The 13258-nt window shown below is 33.4% G+C and overlaps 1 protein-coding gene across 1 annotated transcript; it reads left to right on the forward strand.

Moving 5' to 3' along the window:
- The first annotated feature begins 246 nt into the window (after positions 1-246).
- On the forward strand, positions 247-10570 carry LOC139872546 (isoleucine--tRNA ligase, cytoplasmic-like). Its single transcript, XM_071860438.1, has 28 exons — positions 247-476; positions 1241-1828; positions 2042-2107; positions 2842-2985; positions 3434-3642; positions 3716-3881; positions 4301-4414; positions 4564-4661; positions 4801-4879; positions 5125-5283; positions 5525-5614; positions 5757-5890; positions 6293-6452; positions 6577-6660; positions 6813-7025; positions 7141-7266; positions 7347-7484; positions 7564-7731; positions 7864-7952; positions 8051-8203; positions 8305-8470; positions 8690-8753; positions 8849-8916; positions 9108-9230; positions 9463-9528; positions 9656-9767; positions 10105-10196; positions 10284-10570. The coding sequence occupies exons 2-28, from the start codon at positions 1295-1297 to the stop codon at positions 10389-10391; spliced, it is 3723 nt and encodes a 1240-aa protein (XP_071716539.1). The 5' UTR covers positions 247-476; positions 1241-1294; the 3' UTR covers positions 10392-10570.
- Positions 10571-13258: the final 2688 nt, after the last annotated feature.

The following is a 13258-nucleotide window of genomic DNA, read 5'->3' on the forward strand; positions in this document are numbered from 1 at the left end:
TACGGTGATCCTTTCGTTTACAATATTGCGTGGGTGGTCCCTCCGACTAACTTTCATTAAAATAGTTCGTTAAATGTTGACATGAAAAACGATAAAAACACCGCATGAGAAAAAGTTAAAATCAAGGGACCAACCGAGAAATTTTTTTTTTAGTTATCCTTGATGTCCAAGGCATAATTTGTACTTGGTGACCAAGGCATAGTTTGTATTTATATCGATCAATTGTGTTAATGAGAAGAGGCGTTGAGGTTGATTATATGCGATTTGGTACTTAACCGGGTTTCAGTATCGAACCAGTCATAATCAGAAATCAGAAATTCAGAAATAAATCATAATAGACGGGAAAATAACCCTATCACCGTTCTCTCACTCTGCTCCCACACGAAACTCACAAAAGTACTTTTCCTCTCGATCGGACCGCCGCTGCAGCCGCTGAATTACAGCCACCGTCGTTCATCATCGTCGATCGTATCCATGTATGTGCTACCTCCTTATTCACATTTGCTTAATATAAAGTTAACAATAGTATCTGTAGTTTAGCTACGCTAGGGTTTATGATTGTGAACTGTGTAAATAGACGGAGGAAGGCGAATTAAACGAAGTTGGTAAGAAATGAATTCATCCTTTTAGTTATTGATTATACTGTACAATTTCTTATATACTGTAGTACTTCAATTGTTTTACATAATTAAGTACTTTATAGTGTTTCATGGCTTTATAGATACGTTTGATGTTTAATTATTCATGTATATTTTAATATAAAGTTAACAATAGTATCCCTAGTTTAGCTACGGTAGGGTCTATGTTCGTGAACTGTGTAAATTAACGGAGGAAGGTGAATTACACAAAGTTATCAAGAAATGAATTCATCCTTTTAGTTATTGATTATGCTGTACAATTTCTCATATACTGTAGTGTACTTAAATTTGTTTACATTATACTGTTTCATTGGTTTGTAGATACGTTTGATTATTTATGCAATGTAATGTTTAGGGCATATTTAGGTGTGTAATGTTTTCCAGAATTGTTTATTACAGTAATATAATTGCAGTTAAACTTACAACAACAACAATACCCAATCCCACGAATTGCAGTTAAACTTAATAGTAGAAAAAGTTTAAATGTCTTATGGAGTATCATACATAATATATTTGTTGATGAAGTTTACTCATTTGTTTTAATATTTTAATTCGTTTTATATGTTCAGATAACACAGCTAATATTGAAACATGGTTTTCAGATTTCGGATTCTTGATTCTCATTACCCGAAGGGTTAGAGTTTTGATCTTAAACAATGGATGATGTATGCGAAGGGAAAGATTTCTCATTCCCGAAACAAGAAGAGCAGATCTTAAAATGGTGGACTGATGTCAAAGCATTTGAAACTCAGCTTGAAAAAACCAAAGACCTACCGGAATACATCTTCTACGATGGGCCGCCGTTTGCTACTGGTCTCCCTCACTATGGACACATTTTAGCTGGATCAATTAAGGACATTGTCACACGGTACCAGACCATGACGGGGCACCATGTCACTCGACGGTTCGGTTGGGACTGCCATGGGTTGCCGGTAGAGCATGAGATTGATATTAAGCTTGGGATTAAGAGCAGAGAGGATGTGATTAAGATGGGAATTGATAAGTATAATGAAGAATGTAGAAGCATTGTTACTAGGTATGTTGGGGAGTGGGAAAAGGTGATTACAAGGACTGGGAGATGGATCGATTTTAGGAATGATTATAAGACAATGGATTTGAATTTTATGGAGAGTGTTTGGTATGTGTTTTATCAGTTATTTGAGAAGAAGCTCGTTTATAGAGGGTTTAAGGTTAGTTCTTAATCAAGTTGTCTTATTTATTGCTTCCTGCAGATAACCTTTTCTTTAATGCAACATTTGGTGATTAGTGCATCTGGAATTATCACCAAATGAAAAATAGAAGTTAAAATTCTACGAATATTTATTAACATTGTTTGTATTTCGATGATACATATGTTCATCTTTGCTATACCTGTTTTTGTGGTGTTGCGTTTCATTTAACAGGTGATGCCATACAGTACTGGCTGCAAGACACCACTGTCCAATTTTGAAGCTAATTCAAACTATAAGGTTAGAAATGGAACTTTTCTTCTATGTTTTCCTGACTCAACTCACTTAGGCTGTTTTGTTTTATATTCTTCTGTAATTGTCATTTCTTTTGTGGTTTTTAATGGAACTGGCTATCTCACGTTTCATTTTCAAGTGAAATTCATTCTGGTATGTTCGGATCTCATCGTAGGATTATGTACCTTATTGAACATCACAAGTTTGTTGTGAATGTAGACCATATAAACACAATACATACAATAGTGTAGGCATATGTTCATGTTAGCAGTTACTTAATAACTAGTCCTGGAATAGGATTGTGTAAATTAATCACTATGTGTCTGTTATCTGTTGATACACTACTAAAAATGATAGAAGTTATAAACGTCAGATAAGGCAGGCCATCTTTCTTCCTTAAATGTGCGTCTTCATTGTTGTTAGTGTGTTTTGTTTCTGACTCCTCCTACTTGAAACTTGATTATTAGGTGTATTTGTAGGGGTAGCTAAAACATGATGCTTAGTATGACACATGTTGACTATGTTCATCAAACATTGGATTATAAAATCATAAAAACTTTTGTTAGTGTTGTTTTTCTTTAATGAGTGTAAGTGGCTAATTTTTATAGTACAATTGTTGAACCGGTTATTAGTAATATTAATGCTTATATGAGTATCTTTTATTGTAGTTGATGTTGCTTTCGACATCTAAAGTATTATATCTATATCTTTTAATTGTGTATATATCTTTATTTGAACAGGACGTACCTGATCCTGAAATAATGGTGACGTTTCCAATCATTGATGATCAAGATGGTGCAGCATTTGTTGCATGGACAACAACACCATGGACCCTCCCCAGTAATCTTGCACTTTGTGTCAACTCCAATCTTGTATATGTGAAGGTTAGTCACCAACACGCTTTTGTCAGAGAAGAGTCATACGTTGATATTTTGATTCATAAACGTATAAATTGGTCAGCTTGGGCTGTATAAATGCGTTAAATAACAAAAAATTAGCTTAAAAGGGTAATGTGCAAATGGGTCAAGCTGGTTGAAACTTGCCTATAGTCTGTTTTAATGCGTATAAATTTCGTTTCTAGTCGGGGATACAGATTATTGAATTAATAATGTTTTTGTAATCACAATTTATAGCACGAGCTGCTTACTAGATTTTTATAAATATACACAAAGGCTATTTGTGGGTAAACTTACTGGTTCATTTTAGTACAATTTAAAAGGGCATGTTTTGACCTGTTACCCAGCTGTCTGTTGTTTGCCATCTTAAGTGAAAAGTTAGGATTTTTATCTTGAAGTTGCATGCACAATTGATAATGAGATCAAATAAAATCAGGTGAAGAGCAAGTCCAACGGGAAAGTTTATGTTGTTGCTGAATCTCGACTATCAGAGCTTCCGGTAGATAAGCCAAAAAAAGGAACTCCTAATGGAGCTTTGGATGACAAGTCAAAAACTAAGGGATCTAGTGGTGGAAAAGCTAAAAGTTCTGTGGTTTCTTATGATGTGTTGGATAAATTTCCAGGATCGTCCCTCGTTGGTAAAAAGTAAGTGTCGGTGAATTTCTGAATATTATTTAATTGGTGAATTTGTTAAAGCTTGGAAAATATTGAATTGCAGGTATGTGCCATTATTTGATTACTTCAAGGATCACACAGAAACAGCATTCAGAGTTGTTGCAGATGATTATGTAACTTCTGATAGCGGAACTGGAATTGTGCACTGTGCTCCAGCTTTTGGTGAAGACGATTATCGTGTTTGTATCAAAAATAATATAATTACTCAGGTGTGGCAAACATATGTTAATTACATTTGCATTATTCATGTTAAATATGTGTGTATGGTTGGGTTCAGGTGAGCACAAACCTTTACAAGTTTTTTTTTAAACATCAACGAACTCTTGGTATTTACTTACTTTTTGCACTCTGTATGTTTCAATAAACAAATTAAAAGCCACTTTATTTTACAATGAAATTCTGGGGAAGGTTCGGTTACCTTCAGTTCTATATTTTGTTAATGAAAATTAGAATTTATACAAAGGGAAAATGATTAGATCAGATCTAGTAGTGAGTAAATACTGGATACAAAAAGATACTTGTTTTTATAGTATGCTTATGAAAAGAGTTATGCTCACATGATCTCCATATTTTTTCCTTCTTTTTTTGCTTGTTAATGTATTGGAAACTTAAATGTTGGATTATACAGGGTGAAAATCTAGTTATGCCAGTTGATGACGATGGCTGCTTTACAGAGAGGATCACCGATTTCAGTGGGCGTTATGTTAAAGAGGCAGATAAAGATATCATTCAAGCAGTGAAGGCAAGAGTTATTGAGATTTACAAATGATAAGAATTGTCTAATGATTTTAATGAAACGAACAGTGGCCGCCCCTTTTGTCTTTGAATATATATACCATTATCGTTTACCTGATATTAATTATCGTTTACATTTCGTTTTGGATAATGCAGGAGAAAGAAAGGCTTGTGAAAACCGGAAGCTTTACACATTCATATCCCTTTTGTTGGAGATCTGATACACCACTCATCTACAGAGCTGTTCCTAGCTGGTACACGTTTATTTTTTTTACTTAAAAAGTTTATTGATCTAGGGTTTTTTTGGCTATCATACATCTTTTGTTTTACATCTCATTAATAATCCAGTGATTGGGTAAAGTGAAATTATCATCAGTTTGTCTCTTGTTCAAGGTTTGTTGCTGTAGAGAAGTTGAAAGATAGATTGCTAGAGAACATTAAGGAAACGACATGGGTTCCAACGTTTGTGAAGGTAGGATATTTATATTACCTTTCAGTTAGTTGTGCTTTAACTATTTATATAATATAATATAATATAATATAATATAATATAATATAATATAATATAATATAATATAATATAATATAATGATTCTGTTGATTTGCGTACTATTGGTACACAACCAATTATACCCTTTAGTATAATTAATATACTCTTACAGTCAGCAATATTGACTAAAGCTAATTATCTGTGTCTTCTTTTGTATGTAAATACAGGAAAAGCGGTTTCAGAATTGGTTGGAAAATGCAAGAGACTGGGCTATTAGTCGAAGTCGGTTTTGGGGGACCCCACTTCCCATTTGGATTAGTAAGGATGGTGTGGATATTGTAGTTATTCGTTCCGTTGAAGAACTTGAAAGGCTTTCGGGAATGAAGGTTGGTTTTTACTTTTAGCCGAATCAATATTCAATATCTTAAGTATATGTTCAACAATATTTAATCATCATAATTAGTAGAACATGCTCATTGGAATGAAACACATAAAAAGAATGATTCAGTAACTGTTGTCTTGTAATCTATGTAATGAAAAAAGTGTGTATATTATGTAATAGTCATATATTCTTTTGTTACTGGTTTGGAGTTGTTGAACAGTCGCTGACTACTTTTGTTGTCACAGGTCACTGACTTACATCGCCACAAAATTGATCACATTACACTTCCCAGCCCACGTGGTCCAGAATTTGGTGTGCTTCACCGTGTAGAGGATGTAAGAAAATCATATTGTGTATCAAATTAAAGTTTTGTAGTTTTTTGTTTGTTTTCTTGCTACAGCATCACAGTATGGTAGGTTTTAATTTAAGGTCCATGGTATTGTCTTAAATGATGGCAGTTTTGTTGCGTGATTTCAGGTATTTGACTGCTGGTTTGAGAGTGGGTCCATGCCTTATGCATATATCCATTACCCATTTGAAAATAAAGAATTTTTTGACAAGAACTTTCCTGGAGATTTTGTAGCCGAGGGGTTAGATCAAACTCGTGGATGGTAAGATCCTCTTTTATTTACTACACCTGCAAGTTACTGTTTTTGTTTTGTTTTTTATGCTTTGTTGTTGTCCTAGTCACTGATCAATAGAGGTGGTAGTTTTGATCCATTAAGTGAACATGTATATATGGGTTATGTGTAAGTGGAAAAATTAAATAGGATAAACCAAACCAAAATGGGTAAAATGGGCAGAGCGACTGAGTCTTGAAGTGTATTTAGACACATAATGTATATTATTTACAGTTAATTAACTAGTTTTTCAAGAAAGTTGAACAAAAGATTATTGCTGGTCATGTCAACCCGACTTGTGAATTCACCCATTTACTTGTTATAAAGCTTTCTTTTATGTCTATTTCTTTTAAAAAATGCACGTTTTAATGAAACTATTTGTAAATTATGCAGGTTCTACACTCTCATGGTCCTGTCGACGGCATTATTTGATAAACCAGCATTCAAGAATCTCATTTGCAATGGCCTTGTGTTGGCTGAGGATGGTAAAAAGATGAGTAAAAGATTGAAAAACTATCCTTCACCTATGGATGTTATTGATAATTATGGTGCCGTAAGTGCTCATTGTCGAATATATATAATCATAATTCTCTTATAGCAGAATATATGAAATAAAAGTTCATCAACTTTGTTCATTTATGTCTCTGATCCGACTTTTTCCCTGGATATGTTTACAGGATGCACTACGATTGTACATTATTAATTCCCCAGTTGTGCGCGCGGAACCTTTACGATTTAAAAAGGACGGAGTCAATAGTGTTGTGAGTAATATTTACTGTCTTATGGTTGATTTTAAGCACACATTGGACCATTTACGTGCTATATTGTGGAAATTTTGTTATTTTGTGGAAATTTACCATTTTACCCTTCTGATTGTTGTTTGGTGATTGGATACTTGGTTAACGATGCACAGGTCAAAGATGTTTTTTTGCCATGGTACAATGCCTACAGATTTCTTGTTCAAAATGCAAAAAGACTTGAGGTGGAGGGTCTTGCAACATTTATTCCTTTTGATCGGCTCAGGACTCTTAACTCAGCTAATGTGCTTGATCAGTGGATCAACTCAGCCACTCAGAGTCTGGTCCGTTTTGTTCGAAAGGAAATGGATGCTTATCGTCTGTATACAGTAAGTTGGTTATTGTCTTAACGTTTATACACACACAGAGCTTTATAATAATACAGCGCATCTTTATTTATGTTTAGTCTTCTAAATGGATACTAATCTGTAAGAACATTTGCAGGTGGTTCCGTATCTCGTGAAATTTATTGACAATTTAACGAATATATATGTACGGTTCAACCGGAAAAGACTAAAAGGCCGCACTGGCGAAGAAGACTGCAGAACTGCACTTTCAACTCTCTACCATGTATGCTTTTGTATATTATGTCTTAAATACTCGTATTTAGTTTGCATTAAATTTATTTATTTATTTTACAATGGTTGTAGGTGCTTTTAACTACTTGCAAGGCAATGGCTCCATTCACGCCATTTTTCACTGAGGTTCTTTATAAGAACTTGAGGAAAGTATCCAATGGATCGGAGGAAAGCATTCACTTTTGTAGTTTCCCTCAAGTTGAAGGAGAGGTATATTGGTATTTTCAACACTTTTTTTTCTTCATTTTCTTCTAGTAAAAAAATTTGATGATTAACGATATTGTTTCAGGGGGGAGATCGTATTGAGGAAAGTGTGAATAGAATGATGAAAATTATTGATCATGCCCGTATTATTCGTGAGCGACACAACAAACCTCTTAAATCTCCACTCAAAGAGTTGATTATTGTAAATCCAGATGTTGAATTTCTTGATGATATTGCTAGTAAACTGAAAGAGGTACTAGTTATATACCCTTTTCTTCATGTAATGATTTGATATTGCGGGTACAATAGCAGTTATGTTGATATTATTTTAAGTATTTGTTGCCATTTTCTGTATTTTGAGTATCTGGCTGAATTTACTATACAGTATGTATTAGAGGAGCTCAATGTTAAATCTCTCGTGACATGCAATGATCCTTTGATGTATGCTACTTTACATGCTGAAGCTAATTTCAGGTACTTTTGAGATTTTTTTTTTCTTTTTTTTTTTTGCATAATTATAAAATGAATCATCAATTAACATCTTCTTTATTGCTGGGGGTTTGATGTACCAGTGTGTTGGGTAAAAGACTGGGTAAGTCAATGAAAGTTGTTGCCGACTCAGTGAAGGCCATGTCACAAGAGGATATTTTATCTTTTGAAAAAGCCGGGGAAATTACTATTGCTGGCCACTGCTTGAAGCTCACACATGCTGAACTTAATTTAAGGTACTTTTGAGAGTATTTTTTTAATGACTTTTTTTGTTAGCATAATTATAAAATGAATCATGAGTTAACATCATCTTTATCGTTGGGGTTTGATGTACCAGTGTGGATTTGGATACAAGACTGGGTAAATCAATGAAAGTAGTTACTGACTCGGTGAAGGCTATGTCACAAGAGGATATTTTATCTTTTGAAAAAGCCGAGGAAATTACTATTGCTGGCCACTGCTTGAAGTTCACTGATGACATCAAAAAGCTTACTGACATCAAGGTTAGTGGATATCTACAAGATCAACTATTTGTGATATTTGATTTGATGTTTAAAATGAATGTTATGTGTGTACTTTTGGCGATAACAACGTATATTCATATAGAAATACCCTCAACAAGGGGGATACAAAGGACATGGGGGAAACATAAATGTTTTGTGTTTGTAGATTGTTTTGTGTTATGGAAGCTATTGATAGGAACATAAATGTTGTGTTTGTAGATTGTGCGTAACTTTAAGCGCCCGGATGGAGTGACAGAGGAGCAGATGGATGCGTCTGGTGATGGTAGGGAAATTGGACACTTCTATGATACTACATATATCTATATATCTATTTTACAATTTACATTTATATGTAATATGCATTCTATCACTGTTTAGGTGATGTTTTGGTCATAATTGACTTGCGCCCTGATGAGTCTTTAGTCGAAGCGGGTTTTGCTCGGGAGGTATCAATATTACTATTCCATATGCTTTGTCAAAGTTGCAACACTTACTTTTTTTATTCTTAAGTAGCTATATTTCATTGATTTTTATTGTTTTGAGTAAGTAGGGGTATTTACACATCTTGAACTATGATGTTTAAAATGGTAATTATCATGGAGAACAGGCACTTATTTACACTAAGCTACTTTTATAGGTTGTTAACCGAATCCAAAAGTTAAGGAAAAAGTCTGCACTTGAACCCACCGATCCAGTGGAGGTCTACTTTGAGTCATTAGATGAAGATACATCAGTGTCTGCCGGAATATTAAAATCCCAGGTAGGTCTTAATCTTACTGTCCATGAATGGGGTGCTTTGTTTAATCTCTAAGCGGTCTAACTGCTAAAATTTAATCAATTATAGTCATACTTAAAAGTTACCTGTTTTGAATCATTGTCAAATCCAAGGATTCATTTTGTTATCTTAAATAAAGTCGAAGATGATCAAGTAATTTAATTAGTCACCAGCTTTATCACTTTTCTCAATAATGAATGTGCCGGTTTTTTTTCAGGAAACATACATCAAAGAGGCGTTAGGCTCTCCGTTACTCGACTTTAGCATGATTCCAACACATGCTGTAAGATCCCCCGTGACTCAAATACACAGCTAAATGTTTATAAATACTTTTCATTGTCTGATTATTTTGGTTTCTAGTTTCTATATTTTACTTTCTATCCTCATGGTACCTTACCTTATATTTGCAGGTAATCATTGCAGAGGAGACTTTTAAGAACATTTCAAATTTTGACTTTAAAATCACTTTGACAACACATGCTTTAAGATTTAACGAGAACGCAATTCTTGAATTATATTCAGGTAAGCTTTCTTAAATTGTTGGTAGGAAAAAGAAAATGCTGAGCTACAGATCAAAATGAGTCAGGTTGACCTGTTCACATATTTTTGTCAAAAAATTCCATTATATATAGTGTTTGAATAAAAATAATAATGATGATAATCATTCATTTTTTTGCAGTCCAACAGGTTAAGTTTAGATTGTTCAACTTGTTGAATCCTTAAAAAAGCTACTACTTTTTTTTTTATTGCATCTCTTTCACAAGTTGACGATAAAATAATACCCAAATTGTTCAATTTCTGCCGCTATATGCGACGTTGGGTGCATTTTCAGTAAAAAAGCCTTTTGATTTTGGTCTAGGGAATACAAAATATGCACAAGGATTGCAGGTATATTTGTTGTCCAGGGACCACAGCAATCTGAGATCCGAATTTCAACTAGGAAATGGGAAGGTTTGTGATCAAACTATCGATCTCTTACTAAGCTTTTGTACCAGGCAAAAAGTGTTTAATTGACATGTGAAGTTTGTTGGCTTGCAGATTAAACTGAGTTGCATTGAAAATCAGCCTGTTGTTGATGTGGTCTTGGGTGAGCATGTGTTTTTGACGGTTGGGGACTACTACTTAGCTAGCAACAAAGCTTTGTGATAATCGCTTCACACAAATTTTTGGTCAGAAAAATTTATTACAAGTAGTAGTATTAAAAGAATTATAACCTTGCGGTTCAAGGTTGTTTGTTAACTCGCAAAAGAATTTTTCTAATGTTGGAATTAAAAAGAGAATTGCATTTGTTTTATTTTTTAGGGAAGAATTTAATGTAGTCTAGAGTGTTACGAGTATTTGGTATTTTGGTGCAGTTATGATCAATCGTTTTTAAGGTATTTTGTACATTATAATTTAAGTGATTTATAGCAAGATCACCAATATCAATATCAAGTAATTTTACGTCTACAATTCGAACTCTACCGGAATATCACATGAAATTAAACATCTCGTTCATGTATGGGTACACATGATATAGGGTCGACGACGGAACGAACAACGAAACTTTACGAGGCACCCGAATCTAAAACCCAAGATTCGTCAAGGACTTCATTGCACATCCAAGCATCATCAACTACTGTTATGTTCTCACCCCGCCTTCAAACCCGAGCACTGCGATCTAAAGTGGCCTACTTGCTGACAATTCTAACAAACAATGTTTCTCATTTTTGATGAGTCTCTCCTAGATCTTGTCCTGCTTTTACTCCTGCCCTTACTTCTTTGTTGCACTCAAAAGAGAACTCGAATTTCCAATCGAATCTTTTCTCCCGATTCTCTCACTAAGAATTAAATCTCGGGTCTCTTCAAAGGTTATCTTAGTAGTCCAGATGAACCACTAACTGCTGTAATCGCGCCAGACCAACTCTCGAGCAACGAAGACAAAAGAAACAAGGCTTCCAGCTCATCTTTAAACTTAACCCAAACTGATTTCAACCGAGTCAAAATCAGGTTAAACTCGTTAACATGATCTGCTGCAGAAGCTCCTTCTCTTATCCTTGTGTTAACTAGCTGCCTGATGAAGAAGATTTATTTAAAGCTGAGAGTTTTTCGTACATGTTGGATAATGCAATATACTCCTTCAGTCTTGGTTTCACCCATGATGTTGTAGGCGGCATTCTTGGTGTGACAACCCGGAAATTTTTGACCAAATTTAAACTTTATTTTTAAATGATTTAATGTTTTCGACACGATAAGCAAAGTCTGTAATGTTGAGTCACGAAAGTTTTGGAACTATATTCATGTAATCAATTATTCTTTGACTGTTCTCGAAGATTCACGAACAATATATATATATATATATATATATATATATATATATATATATATATATATATATATATATATATATATATATATATATATATGATTTCAAGTTATTTAGTAAACGATAGAAACATTCGATTATTGATTCGATTGATATTTAGATAAGTTAACTAAAACGTTTAAGATGAACCAGTAAAACACTAATTTGCTACAGTATTTTCGAATTGCTACAGTACCCGAAAAGCTACAGTGTTTTTGAAAATCACTATTTGCTACAGTAAAAGTAACTTTGCTACAGTAAAACACTATTTCAAAATGAAAATGTATATATGTATATGTATATACTACGAGACGATGATTTATAGAAGCAAATAATCAAAACACTTAATTGATTAAAGCTACACTTCGAGTGACATAGTTTATTAATGATTAAGTTTAATTTTTAAGGTACACGTCGCGTAACGAAAAGTACTAGTTTTCTAAGCGTACGAAAATGCGTTCGGAAAACCGGAAGCGGGACATAAGTCGAACGTAAATGTACAAGACATCGGAACCAAGATTACAAGTTAATTAGGCACGAGAATATAATATAATATATAATTAATTAATTTAAATTATATATATTATATTAATTTAATATTATGTCGACGAGGAAAATAACAAAAATCATGTGAGCTGGAAAAGGACCCCATGCGATCGCATGGGAATCCCTCTACCAAGCCATTCGATCGCATGACACATGGATTCAGCAAAAATCTATAAAACGCGTCGAGTTTGGTTCAATTTACACACACATATACGATACATCTCCCTCTCTCTGATATTTATATTTATATTATTATTATTATTATTATTATTATTATTATTATTATTATTATTATTATTATTATTTTATTATTATTATTATTAATCTTATAGTTAGGGGTATTATTATTAGTAGTAGTAGTATTATACATAAAATACTACGACGATGTCATGAGCGAGTTATTTCAAAACGGGTTTTGCGAGCGGGATAGAGCTAAGGAAACTATGGGTTGTAGCTATGGAGGTTATGGGTAATGTTCATGAGTATTGTTCGCAAGTCAAACCTTTCATTTGTCATCTCTGTTGTGTCTACATACTTTCCTACAATATTGAATCACAATATTGATACGTAAGCATTTATATCTTATCTTTTATATATTAATTGTGTATCCATGTCTAGTGCTCGAGTATATATATTTATGCATGCTTGTATGTTAAATTTCGTCGTTAAACAGTTTATGATGAATCACGAATTAAATACATATATTACTGATAAGAGGTATATGATATGCATGTTTTTGGAAAGCTGGCGAAAAATCAATAACTTTTCATTTAGAAATCGCGTAATTTCGATGAACGAATTAAAAGATATGATCAACTGAATTATGATTGACAGTAATTGAAATTGCTTTTGAATCTGCAATTAATAATTAAACAACATGTTTATGAGATTGATAAAGTGGATTTTGAATACTACTAGCCGAGTAAATGAATCCTTATATAAGGCACGTCTCGATTTGTTGAACAATTGTCAAAATTGATTGTTTTATCATATTTTAAAGCCTTATAAAAAAACTATAGTTTATTTTTACCAGAATTGAGAAACTATGTGAAATGTTAAAATGTTTCGATTGTCATGATCATTCAACTATAGTATTGAGTCAAATTGACTTTTTGAAATGACT

Source organism: Rutidosis leptorrhynchoides, chromosome 10 (assembly GCF_046630445.1).
Source record: "Rutidosis leptorrhynchoides isolate AG116_Rl617_1_P2 chromosome 10, CSIRO_AGI_Rlap_v1, whole genome shotgun sequence".
Classification (NCBI taxonomy): domain Eukaryota; kingdom Viridiplantae; phylum Streptophyta; class Magnoliopsida; order Asterales; family Asteraceae; genus Rutidosis; species Rutidosis leptorrhynchoides.